The 21,300-nt window shown below is 41.8% G+C and overlaps 2 protein-coding genes across 4 annotated transcripts in view; one reads left to right on the top strand and one right to left on the bottom strand.

The window, feature by feature from the left end:
- LOC139765001 (Fanconi anemia group D2 protein-like) overlaps nucleotides 1-21,300 on the top strand; it is a 370,225-nt gene that overhangs the window by 71,138 nt on the left and 277,787 nt on the right. The gene's annotated exons all lie outside the window — the stretch shown is intronic.
- LOC139765002 (uncharacterized) overlaps nucleotides 1,098-21,300 on the bottom strand; it is a 52,397-nt gene continuing 32,194 nt past the window's right edge. Inside the window, exons 4-6 of one of the 2 annotated variants that reach the window (XM_071692054.1) lie at nucleotides 20,529-20,881; nucleotides 18,123-18,254; nucleotides 1,098-1,305 (exon numbers count right to left, since the gene is read on the bottom strand). In XM_071692054.1, coding sequence (XP_071548155.1) covers nucleotides 1,189-1,305; nucleotides 18,123-18,254; nucleotides 20,529-20,881 — 602 coding nt within the window. In that variant the 3' untranslated portion in view covers nucleotides 1,098-1,188. Of the gene's footprint in view, nucleotides 1,306-17,514; nucleotides 18,255-20,528; nucleotides 20,882-21,300 lie in introns of those variants that run through there. The other variant, XM_071692053.1, reaches the window with a different exon arrangement.

The raw sequence follows: 21,300 nt of genomic DNA, 5'->3' as shown, positions 1-21,300 counted from the left end.
CGCTGATGATACAGCGCTGGTGGCTGATTCATGTGAGAAACTGCAGAAGCTGGTGACTGAGTTTGGTAAAGTGTGTGGAAGAAGAAAGTTAAGAGTAAATGTGAATAAGAGCAAGGTTATTAGGTACAGTAGGGTTGAGGGTCAAGTCAATTGGGAGGTGAGTTTGAATGGAGAAAAACTGGAGGAAGTGAAGTGTTTTAGATATCTGGGAGTGGATCTGGCAGCGGATGGAACCATGGAAGCGGAAGTGGATCATAGGGTGGGGGAGGGGGCGAAAATTCTGGGGGCCTTGAAGAATGTGTGGAAGTCGAGAACATTATCTCGGAAAGCAAAAATGGGTATGTTTGAAGGAATAGTGGTTCCAACAATGTTGTATGGTTGCGAGGCGTGGGCTATGGATAGAGTTGTGCGCAGGAGGATGGATGTGCTGGAAATGAGATGTTTGAGGACAATGTGTGGTGTGAGGTGGTTTGATCGAGTGAGTAACTTAAGGGTAAGAGAGATGTGTGGAAATAAAAAGAGCGTGGTTGAGAGAGCAGAAGAGGGTGTTTTGAAGTGGTTTGGGCACATGGAGAGAATGAGTGAGGAAAGATTGACCAAGAGGATATATGTGTCGGAGGTGGAGGGAACGAGGAGAAGAGGGAGACCAAATTGGAGGTGGAAAGATGGAGTGAAAAAGATTTTGTGTGATTGGGGCCTGAACATGCAGGAGGGTGAAAGGAGGGCAAGGAATAGAGTGAATTGGATCGATGTGGTATACCGGAGTTGACGTGCTGTCAGTGGATTGAATCAGGGTATGTGAAGCGTCTGGGGTAAACCATGGAAAGCTGTCTAGGTATGTATATTTGCGTGTGTGGACGTATGTACATACATGTGTATGGGGGTGGGTTGGGCCATTTCTTTCGTCTGTTTCCTTGCGCTACCTCGCAAACGCGGGAGACAGCGACAAAGTATAATAAAAAATAAAAATACCTAGTGCAGTACTGGTCTGAAAATTTCAAAAGTATTGTTTTGTGATATGAAAATACCTGGTTTGTTCTGAATTTGATAACATGCTATCTCAAGGTTAAGATCACGACTAATAATCAAAGAAGGGACAGAAAAGACCTAATTTATTTCAGGTACATATTTTAATGAGTATGGAATATCAATGTAAGAAGAGTATATCATCTTCTAGTCAGAGTTTGCTTAGATCCTATGCACGTTTCCATTCTTGGAAAAGTAAAGAGGCTTTGTTCTTGTGAGAGCCTTCTTTATGGTACCAGAACCATCCATTACCATGGTCTTGCTGCTTGACTGAGTTACCTGCAAAAGAGTTATAGACCAATTCTGTGATTATTATTATCATTATTATTATTATTATTATTATTATTATTCAAATTATTTTTTTTTCTTTTTTTTGCTTTGTCGCTGTCTCCCGCGTTTGCGAGGTAGCGCAAGGAAACAGACGAAAGAAATGGCCCAACCCACCCCCATACACATGTATGTACATACGTCCACACACGCAAATATACATACCTAGACAGCTTTCCATGGTTTACCCCAGACGCTTCACATACCCTGATTCAATCCACTGACAGCACGTCAACTCCGGTATACCACATCGATCCAATTCACTCTATTCCTTGCCCTCCTTTCACCCTCCTGCATGTTCAGGCCCCAATCACACAAAATCTTTTTCACTCCATCTTTCCACCTCCAATTTGGTCTCCCACTTCTCCTCGTTCCCTCCACCTCTGACACATATATCCTCTTGGTCAATCTTTCCTCACTCATTCTCTCCATGTGCCCAAAGCATTTCAAAACACCCTCTTCTGCTCTCTCAACCACGCTCTTTTTATTTCCACACATCTCTCTTACCCTTACGTTACTTACTCGATCAAACCACCTCACACCACACATTGTCCTTATACATCTCATTTCCAGCACATCCATCCTCCTGCACACAACTCTATCCATAGCCCACACCTCGCAACCATACAACATTGCTGGAACCACTATTCCTTCAAACATAGCCATTTTTGCTTTCCGAGATAATGTTCTTGACTTCCACACATTCTTCAAGGCTCCCAGAATTTTCACCCCCTCCCCCACCCTATGATCCACTTCCGCTTCCATGGTTCCATCCGCTGCCAGATCCACTCCCAGATATCTAAAACACTTTACTTCCTCCAGTTTTTCTCCATTCAAACTTACCTCCCAATTGACTTGACCCTCAACCCTACTGTACCTAATAACCTTGCTCTTATTCCTACAAGTCCACAGAGAAAATGAAACACGATAAGTTCCCAAGTGCACTTTCGTGTCATAATCACATTATCAGGGGAGAGATACAAGAGAGAAATATAAGTCAGCTGATATACAATGAAGAGACATAGCTAGGACGCCATTTGGGAAACATGTTTACCAAATGGCATCCTAGCTGTCATGTGTAATGCACTGAAACCACAGCTCCCTATCCACATCTAGACCCCACAGACCTTTCCATGGTTTACCCTGGACGTTTCACATGCCCTGGTTCTGTCCATAGACAGCACATTGACTCCAGTATACCACATCATCCTATTTCACTTTAATCTATGCATGCCTTTCACCCTCTTGCATGTTCAGGTCTTGTTCGCTCAAAATCTTTTTCACTCCATCCTCCCATCTGCACTCTGGTCTCCCGCTTCTCCTTCGTCCCTCGACCTCTGACGCATCTATCCTCTTTGTCAACCTTTCCTCACTCATTCTCTCCTTATGTCCAACTCTCATATGCCTCATTGTTAATCCTTGCACCTTCCTCTTAACCTCCTGCCACTTTCTTCTATACATCTCCCAGTCAATTGCACTCCTTCCTTGTAAGTACTGTCCAAATGCTTCTCTTTTCTGTTTTGCTAATAACTTTACTTCTTCATCCCACCAATCATTACCCTTTCTAATCTGTCCACCTACCACCTTCTCATGACACATGCATCTCTTGCACATGCCATCACTGCTTCCCTTAACACATTGCATTCCTCACCTACTCCCCTCACTTCAATTGCTCTCACCTTTTGCCATTCTACTCTCAATTTCTCTGGGTATTTCTTCATGCAGGTCTCCTTTCTAGGCTCACTTACTCTCACCACTCTTTTCTCCCAGATATTCCCTTATTTTTTGAAAACCTTTGCAAATCTTCACCATTCTCTCCACAAGATGGTGATCAGACATCCCACCAGCTGCCCCTCTGAGCACATTTACATCCAAAAGTCTCTTCTACGCCTATCAGTTAATACGTAATCTAATGATGCCCATTGACCATCTCTCCTACTCACCTACGTATACTTGTATATCTCTTTCCAAACCAGGTATTCCCAGTCACCAGTCTTTTTTCTGCACAAAAATTCACATGCTCTTCACCATTTCCATTCACAACACTGAATACCCTATGTACGCCAATTATATCGTCAACTACCTCATTACTCACCTTCGCATTTAAATCACCCATCACTAGTCCTGGTCTCATGCATGAAAGCTGCTGACACACTCACTCAGCTGCTTTCAAAACACATGTCTCTTAAGATCTTTCTTCTCATAACCTTATGTATAAGCACCAGTAATCACCCATCTCTCGCTATCCACTTTCAGTTTTACCCACATCAATCTAGAATTTACTTTCTTATGCTCTGTTACACACTTTCACAACAACTGCTTCAGGAGTAGTGTTACTCCTACCTTAGCTCTTGTCCTTCCCCTTTACCTTTGAGCTTTGTTTCACTCAGAGCCAGAACATCTTGGTTTCTTTCCTCAAACATTCTTCCTATTTCTCCTTTCTCCTCATCTTGGTTACATCCACACACTTTATTATTATTATTTTTTTGTCTTTCATTTCTTTCATACTATTTGCCATTTCCCGTGTTAGCGAGGTAGCGTTAAGAACACAGGACTGGGCCTTTGAGGAAATATCCTCACCTGGCCCCCTTCTCTGTTCTATCTTTTAGAAAATTAAAAAAGAAAAAAAAAAAAGAGAGGGGAGGATTTCCAGCCCCCCGCTTCCTCCCCTTTTAGTCCCCTTCTTCGACACGCTGGGAATACATGGAAAGTATTCTTTCTCCCCTATTATTATTATTTATTTGCTTTTATTCATTTTGCTTTGTCGCTGTCTCCCGCGTTTGCGAGGTAGCGCAAGGAAACAGACGAAAGAAATGGCCCAACCCACCCCCATACACAATGTATACACACACACGTCCACACACACAAATATACATACCTATACATCTCATTGTACACATATATATACATACACAGACACATACATATATACCCATGCACACAATTCACACTGCCCCCATTCACTCCCATCGCCACCTCGCCACACATGGAATACCTTCCCCCTCCCCCCTCATGTGTGCGAGGTAGCACTAGGAAAAGACAACAAAGACCCCATTCGTTCACACTCAGTCTCTAGCTGCCACGCAATAATGCCCGAAACCACAGCTTCCTTTCCACATCCAGGCCCCACACAACTTTCCATGGTTTACCCCAGACGCTTCATATGCCCTGATTCAATCCACTGACAGCACGTCAACCCCGGTATACCACATCGATCCAATTCACTCTATTCCTTGCCCTCCTTTCACCCTCCTGCATGTTCAGGCCCCGATCACACAAAATCTTTTTCACTCCATCTTTCCACCTCCAATTTGGTCTCCCACTTCTCCTCGTTCCCTCCACCTCCGACACATATATCCTCTTGGTCAATCTTTCCTCACTCATTCTCTCCATGTGCCCAAACCATTTCAAAACACCCTCTTCTGCTCTCTCAACCACGCGCTTTTTATTTCCACACATCTCTCTTACCCTTACATTACTTACTCAATCAAACCACCTCACACCACACATTGTCCTCAAACATCTCATTTCCAGCACATCCACCCTCCTGCGCACAACTCTATCCATAGCCCACGCCTCGCAACCATACAACATTGTTGGAACCACTATTCCATCAAACATAGCCATTTTTGCTTTCCGAGATAATGTTCTCGACTTCCACACATTCTTCAAGGCTCCCAGGATTTTCGCCCCCTCCCCCACCCTATTATTATTATTATTATTATTATTATTATTATTATTATTATTATTCATCCCTGGGGATAGGGGATTAAGAATACTTCCCACGCATTCCTCACGTTTCGTAGAAGGCGACTAAAGGGGATGGGAGCGGGGGGCCAGAAACCCTCCCCTCCTTGTATTTTAACTTTCTAAAAGGGGAAACGGAAGAAGGAGTCACGCGAGGAGTGCTCATCCTCCTCGAAGGCTCAGATTGGGGTGTCTAAATGTGTGTGGATGTAACCAAGATGAGAAAAGAGGAGAGATAGGTAGTATGTTTGAGGAAAGGAACCTGGATGTTTTGGCTCTGAGTGAAATGAAGCTAAAGGGTAAAGGGGAAGAGTGGTTTGGGAATGTCTTGGGAGTAAAGTCAGGGGTTAGTGAGAGGACAAGAGCAAGGGAAGGAGTAGCACTACTCCTGAATCAGGAGTTGTGGGAGTATGTGATAGAGTGTAAGAAAGTAAATTCTAGATTGATATGGGTAAAACTGAAAGTTGATGGAGAGAGATGGGTTATTATTGGTGCATATGCACCTGGGCATGAGAAGAAAGATCATGAGAGGCAAGTGTTTTGGGAGCAGCTGAATGAGTATGTTAGTGGTTTTGATGCAAAAGACCAGGTTATAGTGATGGGTGATTTGAATGCAAAGGTGAGTAATGTGGCAGTTGAGGGAATAATTGGTATACATGGAGTGTTCAGTGTTGTAAATGGAAATGGTGAAGAGCTTGTAGATTTATGTGCTGAAAAAGGACTGGTGATTGGGAATACCTGGTTTAAAAAGCGAGATATACATAAGTATACGTATGTAAGTAGGATAGATGGCCAGAGAGCATTATTGGATTACGTGTTAATTGATAGATGCACGAAAGAGAGACTTTTGGATGTTAATGTGCTGAGAGGTGCAACTGGAGGGATGTCTGATCATTATCTTGTGGAAGCAAAGGTGAAGATTTGTGGGGGTTTTCAGAAAAGAAGAGAGAATGTTGGGGTGAAGAGAGTGGTGAGAGTAAGTGAGCTTGGGAAGGAGACTTGTATGAGGAAGTACCAGGAGAGACTGAGTACAGAATGGAAAAAGGTGAGAACAATGGAAGTAAGGGGAGTGGGGGAGGAATGGGATGTATTTAGGGAAGCAGCGATGGCTTGCGCAAAAGATGCTTGTGGCATGAGAAGCGTGGGAGGTGGATTGATTAGAAAAGGTAGTGAGTGGTGGAATGAAGAGGTAAGATTATTAGTGAAAGAGAAGAGAGAGGCATTTGAACGATTTTTGCAGGGAAAAAATGCAAATGAGTGGGAGAGGTATAAAAGAAAGAGGCAGGAAGTCAAGAGAAAGGTGCAAGAGGTGAAAAAGAGGGCAAATGAGAGTTGGGGCAAGAGAGTATCATTAAATTTCAGGGAGAATAAAAAGATGTTTTGGAAGGAGGTAAATAAAGTGCGTAAGACAAGGGAGCAAATGGGAACTTCAGTGAACGGGGCAAATGGGGAGGTGATAACAAGTAGTGGTGATGTGAGAAGGAGATGGAGTGAGTATTTTGAAGGTTTGTTGAATGTGTTTGATGATAGAGTGGCAGATGTGGGGTGTCTTGGTCGAGGTGGTGTGCAAAGTGAGAGGGTTAGGGAAAATGATTTGGTAAATAGAGAAGAGGTAGTAAAAGCTTTACGGAAGATGAAAGCCAGCAAAGCAGCAGGTTTGGATGGCATTGCAGTGGAATTTATTAAAAAAGGGGGTGACTGTATTGTTGACTGGTTGGTAAGGTTATTTAATGTATGTATGATTAATGGTGAGGTGCCTGAGGATTGGCGGAATGCTTGCATAGTGACATTGTACAAAGGCAAAGGGGATAAGAGTGAGTGCTCAAATTACAGAGGTATAAGTTTGTTGAGTATTCCTGGTAAATTATATGGGAGGGTATTGATTGAGAGGGTGAAGGCATGTACAGAGCATCAGATTGGGAAAGAGCAGTGTGGTTTCAGAAGTGGTAGAGGATGTGTGGATCAGGTGTCTGCTTTGAAGAATATATGTGAGAAATACTTAGAAAAACAAATGGATTTGTATGTAGCATTTATGGATCTGGAGAAGGCATATGATAGAGTTGATAGAGATGCTCTGTGGAAGGTATTAAGAATATATGGTGTGGGAGGCAAGTTGTTAGAAGCAGTGAAAAGTTTTTATCGAGGATGTAAGGCATGTGTACGTGTAGGAAGAGAGGAAAGTGATTGGTTCTCAGTGAATGTAGGTTTGCGGCAGGGGTGTGTGATGTCTCCATGGTTGTTTAATTTGTTTATGGATGGGGTTGTTAGGGAGGTGAATGCAAGAGTTTTGGAAAGAGGGGCAAGTATGAAGTCTGTTGTGGATGAGAGAGCTTGGGAAGTGAGTCAGTTGTTGTTCGCTGATGATACAGTGCTGGTGGCTGATTCATGTGAGAAACTGCAGAAGCTGGTGACTGAGTTTGGTAAAGTGTGTGAAAGAAGAAAGTTAAGAGTAAATGTGAATAAGAGCAAGGTTATTAGGTACAGTAGGGTTGAGGGTCAAGTCAATTGGGAGGTAAGTTTGAATGGAGAAAAGCTGGAGGAAGTGAAGTGTTTTAGATATCTTGGAGTGGATCTGGCAGCGGATGGAACCATGGAAGCGGAAGTGAATCATAAGATGGGGGAGGGAGCGAAAATTCTGGGAGCCTTGAAGAATGTTTGGAAGTCGAGAACATTATATCGGAAAGCAAAAATGGGTATGTTTGAAGGAATAGTGGTTCCAACAATGTTGTATGGTTGCGAGGCGTGGGCTGTGGATAGAGTTGTGCAGTTGTGCGCAGGAGGGTGGATGTGCTGGAAATGAGATGTTTGAGGACAATATGTGGTGTGAGGTGGTTTGATCGAGTAAGTAATGTAAGGGTGAGAGAGATGTGTGGAAATAAAAAAAGTGTGGTTGAGAGAGCAGAAGAGGGTGTTTTGAAATGGTTTGGTCACATGGAGAGAATGAGTGAGGAAAGATTGACCAAGAGGATATATGTGTCAGAGGTGGAGGGAATGAGGAGAAGTGGGAGAACAAATTGGAGGTGGAAAGATGGAGTGAAAAAGATTTTGAGTGATCGGGGCCTGAACATGCAGGAGGGTGAAAGGCGTGCAAGGAATAGAGTGAATTGGAACGATGTGGTATACCGGGGTCAACGTGCTGTCAATGGATTGAACCAGGGCATGTGAAGCGTCTGGGGTAAACCATGGAAAGTGTGTGGGGCCTGGATGTGGAAAGGGAGCTGTGGTTTCGGTGCATTATTACATGACAGCTAGAGACTGAGTGTGAACGAATGGGGCCTTTGGTGTTTTTCCTAGCGCTACCTCGCACACATGAGGGGGGAGGGGTTTGTTATTCCATGTGTGGCGAGGTGGCGATGGGAACAAATAAAGGCAGACAGTATGAATTATGTACATGTGTATATATGTATATGTCTGTGTGTATATATATGTGTACATTGAGATGTATAGATATGTATATTGTGCATGGGTGGACATGTATGTATATACATGTGTATGTGGGCGGGTTGGGCCATTCTTTCGTCTGTTTCCTTGCGCTACCTCGCTAACGCAGGAGACAGCGACAAAGCAAAATAAAAAAAAAAATTATTATTATTATTATTATCATCATCATCATCATCATCATCAACATCATTGATATATAATCCCCGGGCCCCTTTCTGAAAGGGTCCTGGCACCAGGCTGTTCTTCATTCAATAGCAGGGATAGGATGAACTCCTTTGAAGGGAAAAGTTCTTTGCTGGGAATGTACTCTGTTTCATTTGTTGGATCAATGATGCTCGAGTGTATTGTGAAATTATGAGTTTTACAGAGATGTGTCAATTAATTCCAGAGCTGTTTTAAAGTAACACTGGAGAATACTTTGTGAATCTGGTGCAGACATTCTCATTAGTTTGTTTTAGTTTCTGAATATGCATTCACTTGAAATCTGTAAATTTCATTTATAGTTTATGAAAACCTTGAAGAATTTGGTTGATGAAAATGGTTAAGATCAGGATTAACACAGCTACATCATTTATAAATGTTTCTATGTTTTTGAAATTGTCAACACATAGCAGAAACTATTGAAGAGATAATGATGGTGCTTCATCATGACATTACTTCACTTGTTTAGAACTTTTAAGTGAAATAATAAGTATACTTATGTAAGTAGGAGAGATGGCCAGAGAGCGTTATTGGATTACGTGTTAATTGACAGGCGTGCGAAAGAGAGACTTTTGGATGTTAATGTGCTGAGAGGTGCAACTGGAGGGATGTCTGATCATTATCTTGTGGAGGCTAAGGTGAAGATTAGTATGGGTTTTCAGAAAAGAGGAGTGAATGTTGGGGTGAAGAAGGTGGTGAGAGTAAGTGAGCTTGGGAAGGAGACCTGTGTGGGGAAGTACCAGGAGAGACTGTGTACAGAATGGAAAAAGGTGAGAACAATGGAAGTAAGGGGAGTCGGGGAGGAATGGGATGTATTTAGGGAATCAGTGATGGATTGCGCAAAAGATGCTTGTGGCATGAGAAGAGTGGGAGGTGGGCTGTTTAGAAAGGGTAGTGAGTGGTGGGATGAAGAAGTAAGAGTATTAGTGAAAGAGAAGAGAGAGGCATTTGGACGATTTTTGCAGGGAAAAAATGCAATTGAGTGGGAGAAGTATAAAAGAAAGAGACAGGAGGTCAAGAGAAAGGTGCAAGAGGTGAAAAAAAGGGCAAATGAGAGTTGGGGTGAGAGACTATCAGTAAATTTTAGGGAGAATAAAAAGATGTTCTGGAAGGAGGTAAATAGGGTGCGTAAGACAAGGGAGCAAATGGGAACTTCAGTGAAGGGCGTAAATGGGAAGGTGATAACAAGTAGCGGTGATGTGAGAAGGAGATGGAATGAGTATTTTGAAGGTTTGTTGAATGTGTCTGATGACAGAGTGGCAGATATAGGGTGTTTTGGTCGAGGTGGTGTGCAAAGTGAGAGGGTTAGGGAAAATGATTTGGTAAACAGAGAAGAGGTAGTAAAAGCTTTGCGGAAGATGAAAGCCGGCAAGGCAGCAGGTTTGGATGGTATTGCAGTGGAATTTATTAAGAAAGGGGGTGACTGTATTGTTGACTGGTTGGTAAGGTTATTTAATGTATGTATGACTCATGGTGAGGTGCCTGAGGATTGGCGGAATGCGTGCATAGTGCCATTGTACAAAGGCAAAGGGGATAAGAGTGAGTGCTCAAATTACAGAGGTATAAGTTTGTTGAGTATTCCTGGTAAATTATATGGGAGGGTATTGATTGAGAGGGTGAAGGCATGTACAGAGCATCAGATTGGGGAAGAGCAGTGCGGTTTCAGAAGTGGTAGAGGATGTGTGGATCAGGTGTTTGCTTTGAAGAATGTATGTGAGAAATACTTAGAAAAGCAAATGGATTTGTATGTAGCATTTATGGATCTGGAGAAGGCATATGATAGAGTTGATAGAGATGCTCTGTGGAAGGTATTAAGAATATATGGTGTGGGAGGCAAGTTGTTAGAAGCAGTGAAAAGTTTTTATCGAGGATGTAAGGCATGTGTACGTGTAGGAAGAGAGGAAAGTGATTGGTTCTCAGTGAATGTAGGTTTGCGGCAGGGGTGTGTGATGTCTCCATGGTTGTTTAATTTGTTTATGGATGGGGTTGTAAAGGAGGTAAATGCAAGAGTCCTGGAAAGAGGGGCAAGTATGAAGTCTGTTGGGGATGAGAGAGCTTGGGAAGTGAGTCAATTGTTGTTCGCTGATGATACAGCGCTGGTGGCTGATTCATGTGAGAAACTGCAGAAGCTGGTGACTGAGTTTGGTAAAGTGTGTGGAAGAAGAAAGTTGAGAGTAAATGTGAATAAGAGCAAGGTTATTAGGTACAGTAGGGGTGAGGGTCAAGTCAATTGGGAGGTGAGTTTGAATGGAGAAAAACTGGAGGAAGTGAAGTGTTTTAGATATCTGGGAGTGGATCTGTCAGCGGATGGAACCATGGAAGCGGAAGTGGATCATAGGGTGGGGGAGGGGGCGAAAATTTTGGGAGCCTTGAAAAATGTGTGGAAGTCGAGAACATTATCTCGGAAAGCAAAAATGGGTATGTTTGAGGGAATAGTGGTTCCAACAATGCTGTATGGTTGCGAGGCGTGGGCTATGGATAGAGATGTGCGCAGGAGGATGGATGTGCTGGAAATGAGATGTTTGAGGACAATGTGTGGTGTGAGGTGGTTTGATCGAGTAAGTAACGTAAGGGTAAGAGAGATGTGTGGAAATAAAAAGAGCGTGGTTGAGAGAGCAGAAGAGGGTGTTTTGAAATGGTTTGGGCACATGGAGAGAATGAGTGAGGAGAGATTGACCAAGAGGATATATGTGTCGGAGGTGGAGGGAACGAGGAGAAGAGGGAGACCAAATTGGAGGTGGAAAGATGGAGTGAAAAAGATTTTGTGTGATCGGGGCCTGAACATGCAGGAGGGTGAAAGGAGGGCAAGGAATAGAGTGAATTGGAGTCATGTGGTATACAGGGGTTGACGTGCTGTCAGTGGATTGAAGCAAGGCATGTGAAGCGTCTGGGGTAAACCATGGAAAGCTGTGTAGGTATGTATATTTGTGTGTGTGGACGTGTGTATGTACATGTGTATGGGGGGGGGGGGTTGGGCCATTTCTTTCGTCTGTTTCCTTGCGCTACCTCGCAAACGCGGGAGACAGCGACAAAGTATAAAAAAAAAAAAAAAAAAAAAAAAAAAAAAAGTTTTTTTGTGTCTAGCTTCAAAGTGTTTAGGACTATAGAGTCCTTGAAATTAGTCTGGACACATTTTGGACACCAAGAAACACAAACAGTTTCAAACTTTGACTATTTGTTCATTCCTTTCCACTTTCATAATATGATATTTACCTGCAAACATGATGACAGGAACTGCCAAGCTTGAGTTTCCTCTGCAGGTCTTAACAGAAGGATGAGAACATTGTCCTTTGGATGTGGGTTCAAAAGTGGTGTGATGTCTGTAGATAGCCTTTTTCGCACTACCTGTGGTGGGAACATGAACTCAATGTATTAGAGTACTGAGTTTCCTTAACAGATACTTTGTAGAAAATAGCTAGCTAAATCATGATTTAGAAGGTTCCTTCCTCTCTTACTCAGAATAAACAAAACATAACTAGATATTCTGGAAGAGTTTCTGGTATATCAGTTGAGTTTTCAAAGATATAGCCTGTATTGTGAACATCAAAAATAAAAAAAGTATTGAATTTCACTGCCAAGGTCATTGACAAATTTTCTTTGATGTAGTGTAAGAAGAGGAATTTAGAATGTTATTTAAGGCTGAAGCTTAACCTTCCTCTTTATTTACAGTTTATTTGTAACATACCTAAACTGGCATCACACTCTTGAGTCCATGAACGGGGAGACTAAAGTAGTAGTTCATTTAATTTACTTATTAATTGGAGGTATTTGAACTAAGATGTCAATGGTTTACATATCACATTTTTGTGTGTACTAAAGGAATAATTGTTTTTTATGCATCACTCTGTATGTATGTACTAAGGAATTTCTTTCTTTCTTTCAAACTATTTGCCATTTCCCGCGTTAGCGAGGTAGCGTTAAGAACAGAGGACTGGGCCTTTGAGGGAATATCCTCACCTGGCCCCCTTCTCTGTTCCTTCTTTTGGAAAATTAGGAAAAAAAAACGAGAGGGGAGGATTTCCAGCCCTACGCTCCCTCCCCTTTTAGTCGCCTTCTACGACACGCAGGGAATACGTGGGAAGTATTCTTTCTCCCCTATTATTATTATTTATTTGCTTTTATTCATTTTGCTTTGTCGCTGTCTCCCGCGTTTGCGAGGTAGCGCAAGGAAACACACGAAAGAAATGGCCCAACCCACCCCCATACACAATGTATACACACACACGTCCACACACACAAATATACATACCTATACATCTCATTGTACACATATATATACATACACAGACACATACATATATACCCATGCACACAATTCACACTGCCCCCATTCACTCCCATCGCCACCTCGCCACACATGGAATACCTTCCCCCTCCCCCCTCATGTGTGCGAGGTAGCACTAGGAAAAGACAACAAAGACCCCATTCGTTCACACTCAGTCTCTAGCTGCCACGCAATAATGCCCGAAACCACAGCTTCCTTTCCACATCCAGGCCCCACACAACTTTCCATGGTTTACCCCAGACGCTTCATATGCCCTGATTCAATCCACTGACAGCACGTCAACCCCGGTATACCACATCGATCCAATTCACTCTATTCCTTGCCCTCCTTTCACCCTCCTGCATGTTCAGGCCCCGATCACACAAAATCTTTTTCACTCCATCTTTCCACCTCCAATTTGGTCTCCCACTTCTCCTCGTTCCCTCCACCTCCGACACATATATCCTCTTGGTCAATCTTTCCTCACTCATTCTCTCCATGTGCCCAAACCATTTCAAAACACCCTCTTCTGCTCTCTCAACCACGCGCTTTTTATTTCCACACATCTCTCTTACCCTTACATTACTTACTCAATCAAACCACCTCACACCACACATTGTCCTCAAACATCTCATTTCCAGCACATCCACCCTCCTGCGCACAACTCTATCCATAGCCCACGCCTCGCAACCATACAACATTGTTGGAACCACTATTCCATAAAACATAGCCATTTTTGCTTTCCGAGATAATGTTCTCGACTTCCACACATTCTTCAAGGCTCCCAGGATTTTCGCCCCCTCCCCCACCCTATTATTATTATTATTATTATTATTATTATTATTCATCCCTGGGGATAGGGGATTAAGAATACTTCCCACGCATTCCTCACGTTTCGTAGAAGGCGACTAAAGGGGATGGGAGCGGGGGGCCAGAAACCCTCCCCTCCTTGTATTTTAACTTTCTAAAAGGGGAAACGGAAGAAGGAGTCACGCGAGGAGTGCTCATCCTCCTCGAAGGCTCAGATTGGGGTGTCTAAATGTGTGTGGATGTAACCAAGATGAGAAAAGAGGAGAGATAGGTAGTATGTTTGAGGAAAGGAACCTGGATGTTTTGGCTCTGAGTGAAATGAAGCTAAAGGGTAAAGGGGAAGAGTGGTTTGGGAATGTCTTGGGAGTAAAGTCAGGGGTTAGTGAGAGGACAAGAGCAAGGGAAGGAGTAGCACTACTCCTGAATCAGGAGTTGTGGGAGTATGTGATAGAGTGTAAGAAAGTAAATTCTAGATTGATATGGGTAAAACTGAAAGTTGATGGAGAGAGATGGGTTATTATTGGTGCATATGCACCTGGGCATGAGAAGAAAGATCATGAGAGGCAAGTGTTTTGGGAGCAGCTGAATGAGTATGTTAGTGGTTTTGATGCAAAAGACCAGGTTATAGTGATGGGTGATTTGAATGCAAAGGTGAGTAATGTGGCAGTTGAGGGAATAATTGGTATACATGGAGTGTTCAGTGTTGTAAATGGAAATGGTGAAGAGCTTGTAGATTTATGTGCTGAAAAAGGACTGGTGATTGGGAATACCTGGTTTAAAAAGCGAGATATACATAAGTATACGTATGTAAGTAGGATAGATGGCCAGAGAGCATTATTGGATTACGTGTTAATTGATAGATGCACGAAAGAGAGACTTTTGGATGTTAATGTGCTGAGAGGTGCAACTGGAGGGATGTCTGATCATTATCTTGTGGAAGCAAAGGTGAAGATTTGTGGGGGTTTTCAGAAAAGAAGAGAGAATGTTGGGGTGAAGAGAGTGGTGAGAGTAAGTGAGCTTGGGAAGGAGACTTGTATGAGGAAGTACCAGGAGAGACTGAGTACAGAATGGAAAAAGGTGAGAACAATGGAAGTAAGGGGAGTGGGGGAGGAATGGGATGTATTTAGGGAAGCAGCGATGGCTTGCGCAAAAGATGCTTGTGGCATGAGAAGCGTGGGAGGTGGATTGATTAGAAAAGGTAGTGAGTGGTGGAATGAAGAGGTAAGATTATTAGTGAAAGAGAAGAGAGAGGCATTTGAACGATTTTTGCAGGGAAAAAATGCAAATGAGTGGGAGAGGTATAAAAGAAAGAGGCAGGAGGTCAAGAGAAAGGTGCAAGAGGTGAAAAAGAGGGCAAATGAGAGTTGGGGCGAGAGAGTATCATTAAATTTCAGGGAGAATAAAAAGATGTTTTGGAAGGAGGTAAATAAAGTGCGTAAGACAAGGGAGCAAATGGGAACTTCAGTGAACGGGGCAAATGGGGAGGTGATAACAAGTAGTGGTGATGTGAGAAGGAGATGGAGTGAGTATTTTGAAGGTTTGTTGAATGTGTTTGATGATAGAGTGGCAGATGTGGGGTGTCTTGGTCGAGGTGGTGTGCAAAGTGAGAGGGTTAGGGAAAATGATTTGGTAAATAGAGAAGAGGTAGTAAAAGCTTTACGGAAGATGAAAGCCAGCAAAGCAGCAGGTTTGGATGGCATTGCAGTGGAATTTATTAAAAAAGGGGGTGACTGTATTGTTGACTGGTTGGTAAGGTTATTTAATGTATGTATGATTCATGGTGAGGTGCCTGAGGATTGGCGGAATGCTTGCATAGTGCCATTGTACAAAGGCAAAGGGGATAAGAGTGAGTGCTCAAATTACAGAGGTATAAGTTTGTTGAGTATTCCTGGTAAATTATATGGGAGGGTATTGATTGAGAGGGTGAAGGCATGTACAGAGCATCAGATTGGGAAAGAGCAGTGTGGTTTCAGAAGTGGTAGAGGATGTGTGGATCAGGTGTCTGCTTTGAAGAATATATGTGAGAAATACTTAGAAAAACAAATGGATTTGTATGTAGCATTTATGGATCTGGAGAAGGCATATGATAGAATTGATAGAGATGCTCTGTGGAAGGTATTAAGAATATATGGTGTGGGAGGCAAGTTGTTAGAAGCAGTGAAAAGTTTTTATCGAGGATGTAAGGCATGTGTACGTGTAGGAAGAGAGGAAAGTGATTGGTTCTCAGTGAATGTAGGTTTGCGGCAGGGGTGTGTGATGTCTCCATGGTTGTTTAATTTGTTTATGGATGGGGTTGTTAGGGAGGTGAATGCAAGAGTTTTGGAAAGAGGGGCAAGTATGAAGTCTGTTGGGGATGAGAGAGCTTGGGAAGTGAGTCAGTTGTTGTTCGCTGATGATACAGTGCTGGTGGCTGATTCATGTGAGAAACTGCAGAAGCTGGTGACTGAGTTTGGTAAAGTGTGTGAAAGAAGAAAGTTAAGAGTAAATGTGAATAAGAGCAAGGTTATTAGGTACAGTAGGGTTGAGGGTCAAGTCAATTGGGAGGTAAGTTTGAATGGAGAAAAGCTGGAGGAAGTGAAGTGTTTTAGATATCTTGGAGTGGATCTGGCAGCGGATGGAACCATGGAAGCGGAAGTGAATCATAAGATGGGGGAGGGGGCGAAAATTCTGGGAGCCTTGAAGAATGTTTGGAAGTCGAGAACATTATCTCGGAAAGCAAAAATGGGTATGTTTGAAGGAATAGTGGTTCCAACAATGTTGTATGGTTGCGAGGCGTGGGCTGTGGATAGAGTTGTGCAGTTGTGCGCAGGAGGGTGGATGTGCTGGAAATGAGATGTTTGAGGACAATATGTGGTGTGAGGTGGTTTGATCGAGTAAGTAATGTAAGGGTGAGAGAGATGTGTGGAAATAAAAAAAGTGTGGTTGAGAGAGCAGAAGAGGGTGTTTTGAAATGGTTTGGTCACATGGAGAGAATGAGTGAGGAAAGATTGACCAAGAGGATATATGTGTCAGAGGTGGAGGGAATGAGGAGAAGTGGGAGAACAAATTGGAGGTGGAAAGATGGAGTGAAAAAGATTTTGAGTGATCGGGGCCTGAACATGCAGGAGGGTGAAAGGCGTGCAAGGAATAGAGTGAATTGGAACGATGTGGTATACCTGGGTCAACGTGCTGTCAATGGATTGAACCAGGGCATGTGAAGCGTCTGGGGTAAACCATGGAAAGTGTGTGGGGCCTGGATGTGGAAAGGGAGCTGTGGTTTCGGTGCATTATTACATGACAGCTAGAGACTGAGTGTGAACGAATGGGGCCTTTGGTGTTTTTCCTAGCGCTACCTCGCACACATGAGGGGGGAGGGGTTTGTTATTCCATGTGTGGCGAGGTGGCGATGGGAACAAATAAAGGCAGACAGTATGAATTATGTACATGTGTATATATGTATATGTCTGTGTGTATATATATGTGTACATTGAGATGTATAGATATGTATATTGTGCATGGGTGGACATGTATGTATATACATGTGTATGTGGGCGGGTTGGGCCATTCTTTCGTCTGTTTCCTTGCGCTACCTCGCTAACGCAGGAGACAGCGACAAAGCAAAATAAAAAAAAAAATTATTATTATTATTATTATCATCATCATCATCATCATCATCAACATCATTGATATATAATCCCCGGGCCCCTTTCTGAAAGGGTCCTGGCACCAGGCTGTTCTTCATTCAATAGCAGGGATAGGATGAACTCCTTTGAAGGGAAAAGTTCTTTGCTGGGAATGTACTCTGTTTCATTTGTTGGATCAATGATGCTCGAGTGTATTGTGAAATTATGAGTTTTACAGAGATGTGTCAATTAATTCCAGAGCTGTTTTAAAGTAACACTGGAGAATACTTTGTGAATCTGGTGCAGACATTCTCATTAGTTTGTTTTAGTTTCTGAATATGCATTCACTTGAAATCTGTAAATTTCATTTATAGTTTATGAAAACCTTGAAGAATTTGGTTGATGAAAATGGTTAAGATCAGGATTAACACAGCTACATCATTTATAAATGTTTCTATGTTTTTGAAATTGTCAACACATAGCAGAAACTATTGAAGAGATAATGATGGTGCTTCATCATGACATTACTTCACTTGTTTAGAACTTTTAAGTGAAATAAGTTTTTTTGTGTCTAGCTTCAAAGTGTTTAGGACTATAGAGTCCTTGAAATTAGTCTGGACACATTTTGGACACCAAGAAACACAAACAGTTTCAAACTTTGACTATTTGTTCATTCCTTTCCACTTTCATAATATGATATTTACCTGCAAACATGATGACAGGAACTGCCAAGCTTGAGTTTCCTCTGCAGGTCTTAACAGAAGGATGAGAACATTGTCCTTTGGATGTGGGTTCAAAAGTGGTGTGATGTCTGTAGATAGCCTTTTTCGCACTACCTGTGGTGGGAACATGAACTCAATGTATTAGAGTACTGAGTTTCCTTAACAGATACTTTGTAGAAAATAGCTAGCTAAATCATGATTTAGAAGGTTCCTTCCTCTCTTACTCAGAATAAACAAAACATAACTAGATATTCTGGAAGAGTTTCTGGTATATCAGTTGAGTTTTCAAAGATATAGCCTGTATTGTGAACATCAAAAATAAAAAAAGTATTGAATTTCACTGCCAAGGTCATTGACAAATTTTCTTTGATGTAGTGTAAGAAGAGGAATTTAGAATGTTATTTAAGGCTGAAGCTTAACCTTCCTCTTTATTTACAGTTTATTTGTAACATACCTAAACTGGCATCACACTCTTGAGTCCATGAACGGGGAGACTAAAGTAGTAGTTCATTTAATTTACTTATTAATTGGAGGTATTTGAACTAAGATGTCAATGGTTTACATATCACATTTTTGTGTGTACTAAAGGAATAATTGTTTTTTATGCATCACTCTGTATGTATGTACTAAGGAATTTCTTTCTTTCTTTCAAACTATTTGCCATTTCCCGCGTTAGCGAGGTAGCGTTAAGAACAGAGGACTGGGCCTTTGAGGGAATATCCTCACCTGGCCCCCTTCTCTGTTCCTTCTTTTGGAAAATTAGAAAAAAAAACGAGAGGGGAGGATTTCCAGCCCTACGCTCCCTCCCCTTTTAGTCGCCTTCTACGACACGCAGGGAATACGTGGGAAGTATTCTTTCTCCCCTATCCCCAGGGATTATGCATTAATTATGCATTAAATAATCACTTTGTCTCTCTTTGTGCTAAAGGATTAATACTTTACAAATCACTCTGTATTTCTCTTTTTGCTAGGGGATAAGTGTGTTATGTATCATTTTGTCTGCCTCTTTGTACTAAGGGATTAATGCATAACATATCACTCTGTTTGTTTCTTTGTAGCAGAGGATAAAAGTTTTATGTATCACTCTGTCTCTTTGTACTGTGATCTTTAATTTACAGAAGCATTGCTCTGATAAACTTTTTCAGGAGCTACAGTAATTTCATCCTTTTGCACAGTTATATGTATTATTACCCTTACTTTGTTCTCTCTCATGTTTTGTCCCTATTTATGTCTAAGCCCACTCAAAGAATGCAATTTATATTATTAATTTCCTTTTTTCTGTAATAGTTGGTAGGCAGCCAACGACTAGGGAGGTATATTACCAGTGCTACCTGCCTGGGTATTGGGAGGGTTAGTGATATCTGCTTAGTGAGCCTGCACTTCAGTGGTTGTCAAGTTGCACTACTCAGACTCAGATAACCGCCTTTTCTTTCTGCCTCACTAACACATGGACTACTGGCATTTTGTCCATAAACGTACTATCTCTCCTTGTCATACTATCACTTGACAATACTTAACTCACACAGCTCATTCTTCATATCTCTAGATTTTCCTGCAGTGAGAACTATGTGCTAACCCTGCCTTTTGGCAGAATGGTAGGGGCAGTAGATAGAAGTAGTAGGTAAGAACATTTAGGCAGGAGCATTGGGTAGAAATATTAGGTAGTAGTAGTTGGAAGGGGCATTAGATAGAAATAGTCATTAGGAACATTGAGTAGGAGCCTCAGCAAACACTGTGCTAGAGTTGCTCTCTGCCAGTGGCCTGTTAAGGGTGACACACTGAAGGCTAAGAAGTGGCACTGAAGTTCACTAGTTATGGAGACTCTATTGCCATGGCCAACCATTTGAGGAAGTTCCAGTTGGAGATATAATATATATATATATATAGACCTCTTCTTTAAAGATTTAAAAAGAAATCTCCATGAAGCTATTACTGTGGCTGTTATCACTGAAATGATTACTCATCCACATATGGAAAAATTCAGAATGTTAAAAGCCACTTTGCCTCAGATGTCCTCATGGTCTTACTTACTAGAGTTTTTAAGAATATTTTGATAAGTGAAAAAGGTACTGCTGTTTCCATATGTACTTGAATATCAGATTAACTGATGCATACAGCATTTTTCTGTAAAACTTGACATGTAATATATATAATATGACTGAGTGAAGTTGTCTTAGCGTAGTGGGCAGGCAAGTCATCTGTGCGGAGTTAGGCATTCCGACCCTTTTTCAAGCCTTTAGGATTGAGGTTGGATACCCCAGTTCTTCAAAACGAATTCTTACTGGTGTTGCAATGGTGCCTACACTTGACCCACCTCATGTGAATGGATGTAAAGATGATAGCTAGATAGATAGATAGATAGATAGATAGATAGATGAGTTTAGTTACCTTATGTAGGTCATCAGATGTATCTGAAGCAAACTCATCTTCATCATCATCTAATAATGTTGTTACTTCCTCTGTTTTATTCATATCAAGGAAGATGTGATGTGAGATTTCTTTGTGTCCTTCTGGTTCATTACTGTGGTTTACGGACTGTACCTTGTTGTTGACCTGCATGCCTGTTTGGTTATCCTGATTTATGCAGTGACGCAGATTCTTGTTAGATATTTCTGCAGTAGGCTTGGAAAATCTGGAGGGTTTATTGCCAACCTTTTTGATACTGGTGTCAAGAGGGGGTGATGGGTTTACTTCTCTTTCACTAGCAATGTCTGTAATGCTGCCATTTGTCTCCATATGACCTGAAATATGAAAATCTTTTTATCACTGTATTATTTTTCAAATTTTATGTATATATTTGTCTTGTAATCATCCAATTCTCCAGCCACTATTGTTCTTGAGAAAACTGTTTAGGTAAACAAAATCATGAAGCGGTATTCTGAAAATGACTGACAGTGATTAATTTTAGTTTATTTTATATAGCGGATTTGAAACACTCATGCTTTTTAAATTTCCACTGTTTATAATAGTGATTATATTTCATGTTGCGAGGTTAAAGTAAGGATATTATGATGTAATTGTGAGGTCATCTGCATGTGAGAAGACTTTCTGCCGGAAGTAATGGAAGTCATGTAGGAAGAGATTAATGAGGATTGGGGAAGGAATTGCATCTTGGGGAGCTCCATTGCAGCAGAGCTTAAACATTTTAGAGTTGAAACCA

This window comes from Panulirus ornatus, chromosome 52 (assembly GCF_036320965.1).
Source record: "Panulirus ornatus isolate Po-2019 chromosome 52, ASM3632096v1, whole genome shotgun sequence".
NCBI lineage: Eukaryota > Metazoa > Arthropoda > Malacostraca > Decapoda > Palinuridae > Panulirus > Panulirus ornatus.
This window is presented reverse-complemented; position numbering and strand designations above follow the sequence as displayed.